Source organism: Numenius arquata, chromosome 8 (assembly GCF_964106895.1).
Source record: "Numenius arquata chromosome 8, bNumArq3.hap1.1, whole genome shotgun sequence".
In the NCBI taxonomy this organism is placed as follows: domain Eukaryota; kingdom Metazoa; phylum Chordata; class Aves; order Charadriiformes; family Scolopacidae; genus Numenius; species Numenius arquata.
This window is the reverse complement of record NC_133583.1, coordinates 42,589,709-42,605,098: the sequence shown is the minus strand read 5'-3', so window position 1 is coordinate 42,605,098 and position 15,390 is coordinate 42,589,709. Positions and strand designations below refer to the sequence as shown.

Below are 15,390 nucleotides of genomic sequence, written 5' to 3'. Positions count from 1 at the left end.
GCCATATAACCAAGGTGGCTGCGATGAGTTTAGTTCCCCGGCTGAAATGATGTCAGGCAGTATTGTTTGGGGTAGCGTAACACACACTTTTATAAACCTAGTTCCACTCTTTAGCTGGGCAGGCTTTTTTCCAAAACTGTTTCCCAATCCCACCTTGTTAAGTGAGATATCAAGGATTGTTAATACTTCTGGTTTTTTGCTTATTAATACTTCAGAAGCCTGTAGACAAAAGATCTCTCTATGCCTTGGGGAAGTTAGCAATTAATCTATTTAGCTGGATGATTTGAGTGAGCGCAGCACCTTACTTGGGTACCAGTAAATCCACAGTCTTTGAGAGTTGATCCTGTGACCTGCTTTGCTGAAAGAAACAGACTCCCCTTTATACTAATTTGCAGAACCTGTATCTTTTAAAATAGTGATTTCATTGTGTCTAATGCAAAATCTAGGCTACGTACAAAGGCTCTATGTTTCTATCACCTTTATGATTTAAAGGTGTACATGAAATACTTTCTTCTTTTGCTTTTTAAGTCACTAGATCAGGGAATCATTTTATAATACCTTGTTCCTTTCCAAAATAAGTTTTAAATAGAGTAAATTCAAACATTTTGGAGAGTATGTGTGTAAGTAGAAGTCTGCTTATGTTATTTAGGAAGGAGGATGAAAAAAAATTGATAAGGAAGATTACTTGGAGCAACTCTTGAGGTCATAACTCATGAAAACTTTTTGAAATTCATCCCTTCTTAACATGCATCTTTAATATTTCAGTATTTTAAATTTTTTGCTTTCAGTGGAGAACATTGATTAAAATGGTCCATTTCCTTCACTTCTAGATAGACTTCTGTCTGATGGGGGAAAAAAAAGTCAAGCTGTAATAAATCATGTTAAAACTAGATTGAAAGGGGAAAAAAACCAAAAACAAACCCAAACCCCTGCATAATACACTTTTGGCACCAATCCAGAATGGAAGGGCAGTGGGATAATTATTTTAAAACATGTAATATTTTGGATTTCTGTACAAAATTAGTGTAATTAAAACAATATTTTGAAATGCATTAGGTTTAAATTTTCTAATTTGTTTTTTTTAAAAATGTATTACAGTTATGTCCTGATGCATCTACTATGTGTCAGAAGACAACTTTCTAATGAAAAAAATTATTAACACTTGTGTATTTGGCAAGGACTGTAGTAAACAGGCTGCAAAGTTGTGATGTACTGAATACGTTAGTATAGGTCACTTTTTACCTGCCATTAAAAGCTTATAATACAGCAAATTAGATAGCTGTGGCACCCATTTTTCAATTGCACTTTATTAATTTAAAAACTGTGGTGAAATATTGATGACATTTAATGTTGCAAGCTTGTGTCTTTTGCTTTTTTATGCAAAAAAGTAAATGCATGATCAGTAGCATCATAATAAATGCTACCTTTAGAATGTAATAATATCTTATTAGTGGCTTAAAACTTCTATTTTTAACAGATGCATTGTCTAGTGTCAAAGCAGACTCTTGGTATGTCACCAGGTGTCTCTGCCATGGACATAACAAGTGGAAGGAGATAACCTTGTAAAAAATGCTCAGATATCTTGTTTGTCTTTTCTTTTACATTCTTCAGTACCAGGTGACATAAAATTAGCACAATGAGTGTGGAAGAGTCTATTTGTACTGGTAAGGCTGTATGTAGGAATGCAAATTTCTCTTTTTTATGGCTTTACTTTTTCATCAAAAGATGAGTAAATACCACTTTCAGAACAGCTACAAGAGAATGGTAGGTCAAGTTTTGCTTTTGTAATTGATTTGTGGATACAGTTCTTGCAGAGAGGAAATGTACTTCAAATACTCATTTTCTCAGTGAGTGTTCCAGTGGATTTCAATGAAGTCGAGAGCCTTACACTACAGAGATGCTTTATGGGTTATCTCTGCGCATTCTTCACTGGTGAGAATTACATCTCTGAAACCTACTCTACCTCTATAAATACATGCTATCTGGAGTGAGCTCAATAATTTAATAACTTAATTGCTTAAAAAATAGAAGCTATTGAATAATGAAATATATCCTATGCACAGGAAAAAGAGGGGAGCTGACTTTATATATAAAATTCTTAACAATTCCAAATTTTATATTAGCATTTATTAAAAAATAAATTAATTACAGTGTTTGGAAGAGAATTGCTTCCATCTTTACTTGGAAAATTATGGGAGAAGATTACTCATACTGCAGAACTAACGTTAACCTAAGAGTAAAAGCTTAAACAAGTGAGCAAATGCGTTCAAGCAGGTTTAAAGAGGGAGAGGTGGAGGAGAATTTGAGAACACAAGTATAGAGATGCAGATGTCTTCCTATTGCTGTGGTTGGGACAACAACAGACTGATACATAGCAGAAAGGTTTAGGTATTTCTGTATCTCTGTTCACAGTGCAAAATGAAAATTTATTCTTTAAAATTTTCTATCTGTATAAAATGGGTTATCAGTTGTTGATTGCTGTACGAAGAGGACTTTTTCTCGTGGACTTGTGTGTAAGTATACGTACACACAAGCTTTCCATAAAAGATCATTTAATAGAAAAGTTTGTAAAATTGTTTTGTGATGCTTCTGCTGAGCCATTCCGAGGAAAATAAAGGGCTGCTTGACAATTACTCCAGCTCAGGATCTGCTGCAGTGTTGGCTGCCGGTGAAATCCATCAATAAAGCAAATGGAAAGGGACTAGAACCTTAAGATGAAAAACTACAAGTGTAGAAAACTTTGTAAAGTATGGGCAGCCCTCTTTCATATTTTTCATAGCCTACTGTACAGCATCATTATCTGGCTACAAGGAACTTCACGAGGAAGGATTTGTTCCTGGTGGAGTTTCTCTGTCTATGGAATATATTTGACAGCTGGTAAAAGAACAGTGCTTCATTGCTGAGATCCTGACAGCAGTTAAATGGAAATAGTGATCAATATTTATGAACGTTAACATTCGTCCAAACCCGGGTAAAATCTCTTTGTTGGACAAGTGAAGGTCTTAGGATTTTCTGAAAGCAACTTGAAAGTTCTTTCTATGGTAGAGGGGATGAAAGATGTGCTGCTTGGGATGTTTAGAGATCTGGGATTAAGCATCAAATCATATTTTTAGGTGGTAACACTTGGTACGGTTTCTTATCCATTACAAATCTCTACTAGCTACCTCCTTTGACATTCTTGCTCTATTTATAATAACCAAGCACTTTATAGCTCAGTAAAGAATGGAAGGTAGCTATGAAGAATAAATTGTATTGTTCGGTATAGGAAATATTTTGGCAAAATTTCTTCTGAGATCAGTTTCATTGTGTGATGTCCTGCACTAAGAGGGCATCTGATTATAACAATTATATAAATTTTTAACCTAGTTGTAATGTAAAGGAAATGTCTTTAAGAGAGTGAATTAGGAAGAGTTCAGCATGGCTTGGTATCAACCATATAATGATTCAGTGTGCTATTTATAACTCCCTACTTACTGAAATTGAAAATATAAAAGCAAATAAAATATTCTGTAGTGTATCTTTATTTTTAACCTATGTGTGGGATGTCAAACATTGTACTTGTCTTGTGGACAGGACATGCTTTTATGAGCCTATAAATATTTAAGTATATGAGAATCTGCACCCAAGTGGAACATGTTGCATGTAAATTGTCTTCTGTTTTTAAATTTTGGTACTTTTAAAAATTTGCTAAGTTTGAAAGCAACATTTAATTATTAATACTAAGCTGTGATACAGAACATAACATTTTGAATGCAACGCGGGTTACATTGGTTTTGTTTATTGTAACCCTATTCCCGTTTCACAAGAGAAATTCATCATATGATTGGGGGAAAGGAGGAAAAGGGCTAATCATGAGCTCAGCTATATAATTTGCACACTTAATATGCACACATCCAAATATCCTGGATTCGTTTCTAGCATGCATATACCAAACAGTGTTTTCTTTAATATCAACAGATACTTATGTATATGTAGAATAATTTAACATGTAAGCACAGCTAACCTGATATAAAACCAAATTACAAAAATATTGGGAACAAATGAGTTATGAGTGAGGTGTAATGGAGCCTGAAATTCAAAATTGTTTATATAATCTTCTGTTTAAGAAGAAACTTGATAAATATATCTAACTTATGTGCAGAGCAAGGACAAAAACTGTAAATTCTGCTAGACTGATTTCTGGTAAATCTTGACAATCTGGTTTGCAGTAAATACTAATACTGTCACAAAATGTCAGGATCGCATTATGAAATTCAAATAGTAATGTGGCCTGATTGTAGTAACAATCTTTGTCACGGCACAAGAACTTAAAAATGCAGTATAACAATTCTTCAGATCGATGATAAAAGTAATCAGTCATAGTAAGGCAAGTGATTAAGTATTATGGGTTTAAATTTACTTTTCACTATTAAAAAGAATCTGAATTATTTGTTTGCATTTCAGTGATATTGTAAAGCATTTAAAGCATTTCTATATTTTATTTGAACAGTTTAGGAGCTTGCATAAAATGATATTGGCTGATTTTTTTTTTTTTTTTTTTTCCCCATTGATATATGCAATAATGTCAATAAGCAATAAATTGCATGTTGTATGCAAGGTATTGGTACTTCGTAATAAAGGAAAGGAACACAGTTTCTTGTTTTGTGAATTCTTCTTTCTTGATATGGTAATAGGTTGTGTACCCGTAATGAATTTATTGTGGAAGAACAATTTCCTTTGGGATCAGTTCAGAAACAACTGGATTATATGGTATCTTGAACTTTCGTGCTCTATCTTTTTTTTATTAAAAAAAAAGGGGGGACTTTCTCAGTCTGAGCCACAGTGGCGTTCAAGTGGCTGGACTTTTAAAGGCTGAAATTCTACTTATGACATTACTGGGGCCAGGAATGTAACAAACTATAAATTTTGTTATGTATTGAGGAAGAACTTACATTTCTATCGGATAGTATAATTATATTGCATTGTATTGTAATACCATGTTTCAGGTTAGGCTGGACAGTTGTCAAGGCTCTAGGAATAAAGAGCTGCTGTTGGCAGCGTATTGTAAATGTGAGGCACTGCACAGTCCCTTGCTGAATACTGAGATGGGCAATTAAGTTCCTTAATATGGCGATTCCTAGATTCTATATGTGCAGTGAAGGTACGTCTAGGAAGCATGAATTGAGTGGTAAAACTCGGAGGTTTTTATGAGCATCCTCAGAGGAAGTTGCTGCTGTTTTGTATCCGAACCATTGGCTTCCAAGCTCAGGAACTGCTCGTTTCTTTGAGTTTTCTTTTGTATTATGCAGTGGTTAAATTACTAGAAGAAAACACGAAGCATTCCAGTGTTTTTTACTTTTCTCAGCTCATCTTTTCAGGGGTATTTAGTTTCATTTGTCACTGATACTCTTAGGGTGCTAATTTTACACTGTTAGTGTAGAAAGCTACTCATTAACTAGTCAGTCCGTCTGGAAGTGGCTCAGACTGGGAATGTCTGGAAACGTTATTTGGGGTCAGATGCTTTATAGGTCAGATTTCCAACTGCTTGTGGAAGGACAATGGGGGCTTGGTGGGAGGCTTCCGTACTGGCACTGGGCAGTTTTTAGCACTGAATGGTGGAAAGGAAGGACTAAGCATGGCTGGGAACAAGGGACGCCTTTCAGTGAGCTGTTCTGAACCTGACGAATTCAACAAATCTTGCTTAAAATGTGAAAAACATACCTCTCCCTAAAATGTAAAATACAGAAAGTATTCTGTATATCCACTTTTTTTGTCATGTTCTGGTGCAGTTGCTCTTCGCTTTCTCCCAATTTTTTTTTTTTTTAATTCTCTTCATGTTTTTGCTGAAAACTTTGTTTTCTATACTTGTATTGGTGTGATAATTCTGCATTAAGTTTTTTTTTGTTTGTTTGTTTCGTTTATTTAATCTTCACAGTGGATATCTGTCATTTTTTAGATGGTGGACTGCTGTTGTATCTTCTTATTTTGCTCTGCTTTCCTGGAGTTCACAGTGTAATTGATACACACTGTGTGCTTCGTTGAGATTGTGACCTTGCTGTTCTCTGTAATGCTTTACATTGAGGAGAAAGTATTTGCTACTTGGCTTATCTTTTAAAGGGTGAAAATTATTATCTGTACAGTGACTAATAAGTAGCGCAATTATTGCTTCAGGCGGAGTGTGGTGGTGGAAAGCAGGGAGACAGCACACTGACATCAACAACATCCAGTATTTTGAGAGGAGGGCGCACAACTAGTTCCCTGTTTGAGAACATCAGAGAGAGAAAATGTGTTTTACCTTGGAGTCATTCTGCCACTGACTTGAAACATCTGGAAGCAGAGATGTCAGTGGGTCCACAGGAGGCTCTTACGATTAAACTGCGCTGTCAAGTGCAGCAAGTTATGACTGAAATGACTGTATCTCGTTTAGTGCCGCTTACGAAGCTGTTACTGTAAACGCACTCTTAGGCGTTTCAGCAAAGCCAAATATGCCTAAAACTTGGGCAACGATGGAGGCAATCATGATGTTTTCTAAGGCATACAATAGACACTCAATTACTGACGTGGTGCCACTTTCCTAACTCCAGGTTCTCAATACGCTGTGCTAATAATCGCCGCATGCAGAAAAGGTAGGCAACAATTTCCTCTAATGTAATAAAGACTATGAAAGGGCAAAAAAGAGTGAAAGGGTGGATGTTTGATACTGCTTTGTACTTGTATTTTTATTTCGTGTTCGCACCGAATTGCAACATCCTCGTTAATAAGAAAGATCTTATTTTGAAAGATGGTATGTGAACATGTTCTTAAAAGCACTCGAGAGGAATGTGTAAAATTAGTTTTTAAATTCAGGTAGTTACAGAATTTGAAATAGTGCTCTTAGAACTGCTTCAGTGTAGTTTAGAATTTGTCTTTATTAAACTTTCTGATTTTTTTCAGAAGAAACAGAAGAGAATCAGTCCTTTCTTTAGACCAAAATATATACAGAGGGTGCAAGACACCCCATCCCTCTTCCAGATTTGAGGAAGGATACACCTTTACAGCATTGATTCATGCTGCTAGTAAATTTTCTATTCTTTAAAAATAGTAATATATATTTGCAGTTCACAAACAACACCACAGCGTGATTTAAGGTCACACGTAGCTCGGGCCAACACAGCTGTAGGGGGATTAAACCTCAGCCTCGCTACATCAAACTCGCTGCTGTTGGCCAGCTTGGTAAGTAAAACCCCGCCGCCCTCGGGCGCCCTCCGTCCGTTCCCGTTTCGGGGAGTCGTTAACCGTGCGCGGAAGCAGACGCATCCCCCCCGAAGGCCGCAGCCCGCAGCTGCCCTGCCCTTGCAGGCCGGGACCGCTTCCCGCGGCGCCCACACGGAGCCGTCCCCGTACCGCCACACCGCCGGTGACGCCCTCCCCGGCGGCTGCCCTGACGCCCGGGGAGGCCCGGCCCAGCGGGGCGGTACCGCCTCAGGCCCCTCCCCGTCCCTCCCGCCGGCGGTGGGCGCTGCGCAGGCGCGGAGCGTGGTGGCGGCGGCACCGCGTTCTCGCGAGGTGGGGCGCGGGGCGTCGGGCTGGGCGCGGGGCCGACGACGGTGTCGCGGGCCAGGCTGAGGTGAGGCGGTGGAGGAGGCTCTTGGGGGTACGGGACACGGTGGCGGCGGGAGGCGGGTGCTGCGGGAGGGCGCGCGGCGCCGGGGCGGACCGGGGCGGGTCGACTGCGCACCGGGGGCGGGCCTGACCTTGCCCACGGCCGCCGTCGGTCACGGCGTGTGTAACGGTGCGGCGGCCTCGCGTTATGTGAGGTGCTTGCTGCCCGCGGCGGGGTGTCGCGGCCCGGTGCGGGGCCGCGGCGGGTTTCGGGGTGCGGGCAGAGCCCCCGCGGCCTTGCCGCGCCGGCGGTAGGCGTGAGGAGGCGAGCTGGGCCGGGGGCTGGCGGCCTGAGCGTGGTGTCGCCGTGGGGAGTCCCTGCGGCTCCTGTCCCACGGCGGCTCGTTTCTTGTCAGCCCTGGTACGCGCTCGGGCTGTAGAGTCTTATTTATCCTGGGTATTTATTACTTAAAGTCATATTTTATTTAACTTCTCAATTTGTGATGCAGCAACGTACCGTACCAGTGTAGTTTTGTTTTACGGTTATTTGCTTATTTTTTCTTCAGAAGCTTGATCTAAAGAGACCCGGGAGCCATGGGTCTGTCCGCGTCCTCCCCGGCAGCTGCAGGTCAGCCGCCGAATGCACCCAAGCAACATCCGACAGTGTCCCCGCCTTCAGAATGCCCAATGCATCAGGAAAAAACGAGTGGTAATTATTCTTGAAACTTAAATGAAATAAACTCTTTACATGGAAAACAGATTGACAAATATCTGGAAAAAAATATTATTCTACAAGTAAAAACTCGAGTTTTTCTTTTAGCAAAAATAGCTCTCAAGTAACTTTTCATGAAAAGGAGTCAGATGTTCACCAGAAGAGCATGCAAGCTCTTTTGTTTGTAGAGAGCGTAGGTGCTTGCTGTAGGACACGTGGGTTGTCACGTTTCACAGGGGTCCGGCAGATCTGTTCCCATCAAGTGGTACATGCACAAAGGGTCAGGGAGGTGCAGGGGCCCCTGCAGAGGTGGTAACTGGGAGCAGGTGGTTTTTGCTAGAGAACACACATCTGGGAAAGGGCAGCAGAAGGATGGGAAAGATGAATGTCTGGAGAAGGAGGACTTTATCTCTTCTGTTGACATAATCAATACATGTTGGATTAATATTGCCGTGGAAGTCTTAGCTACAGATAGCTCAGTATAGGGGTGGGGAATGAGCATTCAAGGACTACATAAGTATTTTAGATCTTGCCATGGTGCTCGGTCCTGAAATAGTCAGGGCAGAGAATAGTTAAAACTGTTGCAAAGCTCAGAAAAAAAAGCAAAATACCAGTTTGCATTTACATGAACATTCAATGAACTGTTTCCCATTTCCTGCCATGTTATCATTTTGTAGCGTAACATACGCTATTTTTTTCTGTTATTTAGGTTGTCCAATGCACATGAAGACTCCTGATCATAGAACTGAGAACACAGATGATGTTCCTGCACATCAGCATAGAGCGTATGAATTTGTAGCATGTCCAGTGACATCTCAAATGAAAGATGACATAGATCCTAGCAATATGGTAATTTTCGCTTAGTCCAGGTGTTTTTTTCAGTCTTGTTTCTCTTGAAATACTATCCCCAAAATGTAAATAGTGATAGTAAGGTGGAAAGTCCATCAATTAACATTATTTTTTAGTTTTTTTAAGACTGCTTTTTCTCATTTTGTATGCAAATATTTGTATAAAGCCACATTACATGTTATTTAACATTCTTTTCTTCAGATTTACATCTTTTTGGTAAAAGATGTTTTTTCAGTTTGTAAATATCTTTTGCTGTCTATTTCTATTTGTTAGCTACGCCTATGGTTTTTATGCTATATTAGTGGTTTCTAGGTTCTGTGTAATAGTGATATGGGTAAATTCTGATTCAAATCTCCAAGATTTCCTCTGATTTACAAAAAGTGCTGCTATTTTGAAAGTTGAAGTTTAGGCAAAAGGGATGTTAGTTTTCAGATGACAAAGTTGTGCGAAGAGTTTTACTGCAAAAGAGAAAGATAATTTTAATGGATTTCTATAAAGGCTGAACTTGATCTTTGTAGCAGCTGGTTAATTATGCTTTGATTCTTCTCAAACACTGTAACATAATAATTCCTGCTTGTTTGTTGTTGATTCTCCTTGTTTTCTAGATGCCACCTCCTAATCAGCAGCCATCCCCAGGTCAACCGTTCCCATTGTCAACTGTTAGAGAAGAATCTTCCATTCCTAGAGCACATTCTGACAAGAAATGGGTCTACCCTTCAGAACAAATGTTCTGGAATGCTATGCTAAGAAAAGGGTAAATACACTGAATTATCAAATGGAGCCTGAGAGTCTGAAATTCATGAAGTGATATCATTAGTTATTATTCATTGATATTATTTAAGAGTTTGTGGACTCTAAGCAGTAAATAATTAACTAGCTTTTTAAAAATTATTATTTTTATAAACAGCTTTGTTTTAAAGGATGAGGTGGTCTCAAAAGCCATGTCTCCTCTAGTGATCAGCAAGATGGTAGGGAATGTCAGGCAACTGCCACTAGCTCAGAAAATTCTTTTAAAAGTTAGTGTATGGGCAGAGACAAATGCTGCATGATTGCCAGCTTTCAAACTCAGTCAGCTTCATGCTAAACCTGTAAACTGATAGTAAAAGCTCTATGATTGTGGGAACATCTAACAACTTTACAAAATTGCTAAAAATGTGAGAATTGTTTGGCAAGTAGGAGTTTTCAGTCTTTACAAAAATTCAGTTTAGGCAAGATCTAACTGAATGATAAATGTTTCCTGTGGCCTAACCCCCCCCCCTGTGCTGCTGTTTCCTTGTTCTTTTGCAAGTATTTGTCATTCTCAAACAAATAAACTTTTAAGGCAATTACTGTTAAAACAACAGTAGTTCTTTTTCTACATGTCAATATTGTTCTTAAGACAATATGTCATAAACAGTCCATATTGAACACAGTAGTTGTGATCCTGTAAACACCTGACTGTGTTCCATGTTGTGCCTGTTGAAAAGGGAGCATGTGTGTAGTCATAGTGCAGGGTCAGAGAGATGAAAGACGTTTCTAAATGTATGCAAAATGTATTCAATATAGGACTTCTGTGCATTAGGAACGCAAGTGGGATTTTTCCTAAGCATTTTTACAAATACCGTGGATGTGCTGATGTTTGCATACTCAGATAATTTTCTGATCCAGTTAAGCTGTTAATTTAGCTAACTAGAATTTGTGGATCTCTAGGATGATAACTTTGATTACACTCCTACACAGAAAACAAAGTGGTTCTCAAGATGCTTAAGCAGATGAGCCAGAAGTTTCCATGCTTGCTTTATGTCTTTGCATAAAACCTTAAATCTCTTGATTCAAAAACCCATCAGGTAAACTGAGGAAGGTGAAATAGTTATGCCGTAATGCTTATGAACTGTTTCCAAATTACTCTTTTAGGTGGAGGTGGAAAGACGATGACATAACAGGTGAAGACATGACTAACATCATTAAGATTCACAACCAAAATAATGAGCAAGCTTGGAAGGAGATTTTGAAGTGGGAAGCTCTTCATGCTGGGTACGTACATATGAAATGAAAAGCAAATCCTTTGGTTTAGCCCTTGCTTTTATAATTCTTTGAATGTAGAAAGTCTCTTTAGTTCTTGCAGAAATATTCTGGTGTTGCTATGTCGCAAAAGTTAAGATCTTGTAGGAGCCTGCATTTTAATTAATATGGAGGAAGATTATCCAGAAGAGCTTAACTGGAACTGAATAATTACTATGTTGATAAAACTGATGAGTATTTTTGTGGTGTGTGTATAGTGTGGATTTGGAGAAATTAACTTCTTATTGTATCTATTTGGGAATTATTTAATTGATATATTTATGTTATGAAAAGGATATGAGATGTAAACTTAGACTAAAAGTGACTGGTGTAAAACAAACTCTTGCTTTTTAGATCAATATAGTCCCTGTTCCTAGAAGAGACAAACTGGTTAAGCATTCTGTATGCAGAAATCGTTCTCTGAAATTCCACGACCTTTGTTGCACAGTAGTTGGGATTACAGTTTTCTGTTCTTTAATCCATTAGATCTGTGGATTAGATTTGCTGAGAACTGCTCTATTGATAAATTAAAACAATGCTGTGGAGCGTATCAAAGGTACCTCATCATACCAGCAGTAACTGCTGTAAGAAACTAGGGGACTTTTCAAACCTTTTAAAAAAAAAAAAAGCTGGTTTAGATCACTTGTAATTAATTTTTTTATGGTTGCTCTTACTCGGTTTTTCTATTACTAAAGCAAATTATTGGTGGTTTAATCACTTAAAATAAGACTGTTGTAAAAGGTAAAAATTACTTTCTTTTTTGATGCTGTGCACAGGGAATGTCCATGTGGACCATCATTGATGCGGTTTGGAGGCAAAGCAAAGGAGTATTCACCAAGAGCCAGGATACGTTCATGGATGGGGTATGTGGACAGGAAAGAAGGTCTTACAGTGAGGTGGGAGAGTAGGCAGACATGTTTGAAAACATGGTGTAGAATTAATTTTAAGATTTTTCAGAACTGGAATTGCAAGTTAAAATTACCAGAAGATAGAAGGACTAGTGGGGACCTTATGCTGGTATCTGGATAAATAAATCTTAAATAGGACTTCCTCTCCCAGGTTCATCGTATCCATTAAAATATCTATGTGGTCTATTATCTGTCTTTCTAGATACGAACTTCCCTTTGACAGACATGATTGGATTGTTGACCGATGTGGAAAAGAAGTGCGCTATGTCATTGATTACTATGACGGTGGAGCAGTAGATAAGAACTACCAGTTCACTATCCTGGATGTTCGCCCTGCGTTTGACTCTCTCTCGGCTGTGTGGGACAGAATGAAGGTAGCTTGGTGGCGGTGGACTTCATAACTACTCCTCTGGTGTGTAGGCGGAAAGCAAACCACTTTTCTCCTAGACTAAGGATAAGTGAATACTGGGACTTGAAGTAGAAGTTCACTGCAAACATCATTATTTTCATCATCACCACTTGTTCTTTGGGGATGGGAAGGGAGGATGGGGAAATCCGTTATTAAGTACACCGGTGCTTTATGGTGTTTCAAATGAAATAATAAAGTTACAGTAGCAAAAACGTATCTTAACTTTCTTAAGAGCTGGGAAGTCTTTTCTTGCTTTGTCACAGATTTTGCGTAAGCTTGCCACCTTTTCATGACTCCAGAGCTGCACCAAATACATTAGGTTTCTGATTCTGACTGGAGTTTTGAGTATTACTTAAATAGTGAAAACTGGAAATCTCTCAAATGATTCCACATAGTTACAGCTTTTGGATACTTCAGATGATGAATAAAGCGTAAAAGATCTGGACTGTTTCAAAAGGCATGTTTTATTAAGTATATAAAACCATGTGTTTGTTTTCACATGGACACTTTACCTTTCAAACACATGCTTCCTCAGAAAACTTCAGTCAAGTTTATTCTGTCAAAGGAAGTATAGTGTAGCATGAGTATTTTTAAAGGTACGTTAAGTTGAAAATAAGGAGAATATATGCATGCCTTAATCTGCAATTTATCTTTGAACAGAAGAACATGTTAGAAACAGGGAATGAGTGTCAGTCAGTTTTAAAACATTTCTAAAAGGAGATAAAATTGATATTTAATGGCTATTTATTTGAGTATTTAAAAGGTTTCTGATGTAAGAAAACTATATTCTTTTAGTGTTTTTGTGTCTAAGGCATGTCTCCAGTTATGCTTTCAGGACAGAAATAAGCCTTATTCAAAGAAACATGCAGTGCATCTGTATTTTGCATCTTGGGTTCATCAGCTGTACTGTAGCAGGTGGGTTTTTTTTTCCTTATAATACAGAATCGCACAAGGGTGGATGAGTGTGCAGTCATAGGCGTTACTGCATAGTGATTATAGTGAGGCATATTACAGGTGTGCATATAACTTGCCTAAAAGGGAATCAAAAGTGCCAAGAAATAAGGTTGATGTGAGTTTTTTCTAAGAGTGATGCGTGTTAATGCTGTGTGGCTTAAAGATTTGATTAATGTTTGTGCTTAATAAGGGAAACGAACTTTTTTTTTTTTAAGTCTTCCACTGTAATAGCTTTAAATCTGCATGGCTTGGTAAGTTTCAGTTAAATATTCCTCCGTTTCAGCATATATTACTCTTGAGAATGAGTCCTCCATGCAAACCACTTGGGAGTGGAAGGAATAAGAGAGTATCAGACTGTAGCTTCTCAAATAGGGGAAACTTCTTTCATGAAACTTCACAACGTTAGCTAGGAACCAGCTGTACGTTCATTTTCTGAAAGTGTTATTTTTAACTGACATGGGAAGCTTTTTTTTTTTTTTTGTCTTTTTTTTCTGGTCTGAGGGGAAAGCCCCTCAATGTTTCAGTCAAGTAACTTTCCACTTAGGAAAAAAATATTCAGGGAAGCTTTCATATTTTAAAGTACTAGTAGAGATGAACAGATCCCACTTCAGAGGCAACTGTCCTGCATGGTAAGAATAAATAGTACCCAAAAGTCCAGAATCCTAAAGAGAAAACCACTCTCTTACCCCTCTGCACTCTCCTCATTCCTTTTTCACTTTTTTGGTGATTCATATATAAATGAAAAATAGTTTGGGGCAAAAAAAAAAAAAAAATCTCCATCTGAGTAGGCATTGTATATGTATGAGATCTATGAGAAATGTGTAGGCTTGTATTGATAATCAAAGAGCTATTTCTGTTCTAACAGTAAAAGCAGGCTTACTGCTTTTTGGGGTGGTTTTTTTTTTTCTTTGATTGGTTTATGTATACATTTGGTAACTTAGTATATGCACAGTTCTGTATTTCTCACAACTAAATATGGAAAAGGTAAACCAATGCAAGGAGTGCTTCAGAAGCTTCAAAAGAAGGAGTTTGCTTTGTTGATTTCAGAAGTGTGATGTTGAGCGCATTATGGAAGTTGTAATTGCTGCTAAATCTGATGAAAGGTGTCACTTGCCACTTCATGCGTTTACTGTCTTCTGTTATGTTCCATCTCACATAGATTCAAAATTGTTCTTTTCTGTGCTACTGTTAATGAAATGTACTACTTTGTCATCAAACAAAAAGGAGAATCAAATAAATATACTTTTCTTAACTTTGGTATTTGGTGATCATGTTTTTAGCTGTAAGAATTATTAAGATGAGTTCTTGCATGTGTCATATGAGATTATAGCGTGTTACAACTAATCACATCTTTGAATATGTACTATTCATTTATTTAGGTGAATACAGAACCAAGGATTAAATTCAAATGTTTTCCAACTAAACCTGCAGCTCTCAGAATAACAACAAATTGACAACAAATATATTCATCCTGAGCCTGGCTGACTTCTGAAGAGAGGAATGCAAGGAATTTGTTTTGTTTTAAAATAATCCTTGAAGTGTAAATGAAAATAATTAACTTCCACAAGGAGTAAAAGTTAAGGAAGTAAACATGGAATTTTCTCTTGTACGTTTGGGTTACTTTATGCATGGTGTTGACACCCATCTTCTGAGAAATAGTGAACTGCCAGAGTGATTAGAATTCTAATGCAAACTTGAAAAACAGTGATTGAAATTGATGTTTTTTACCCTTTGGGAGGATGTTTTAACTGTAGAACTTATTTAGGCTAGATTAATGGTAATGTGTGTGTGTGTATGCATAACTAAATACATTCATACCCTTTCTTTGTAAGTATAGAAAGGTTCATGAAGCTCCAAGAAGTGAAGAAATACCCTGGTCAGGCCCTTCAGGGAATTCTGCAGCAGCATCAGGCTCCCAGTGAGGCTGAAACAGAACTTTGGAACCCAGCGTGTCAAAC

The 15,390-nt window shown here is 38.1% G+C and overlaps 1 protein-coding gene across 1 annotated transcript; it reads left to right on the top strand.

Annotated features, from left to right (window-relative positions):
* Window positions 1-7,473: 7,473 nt before the first annotated feature.
* HCCS (holocytochrome c synthase) lies at window positions 7,474-15,027 on the top strand. Its single transcript, XM_074151479.1, has 7 exons — window positions 7,474-7,585; window positions 8,127-8,269; window positions 8,982-9,121; window positions 9,727-9,875; window positions 11,015-11,134; window positions 11,938-12,024; window positions 12,272-15,027. The coding sequence occupies exons 2-7, from the start codon at window positions 8,155-8,157 to the stop codon at window positions 12,468-12,470; spliced, it is 810 nt and encodes a 269-aa protein (XP_074007580.1). The 5' UTR covers window positions 7,474-7,585; window positions 8,127-8,154; the 3' UTR covers window positions 12,471-15,027.
* The last annotated feature ends 363 nt before the right edge of the window (window positions 15,028-15,390 follow it).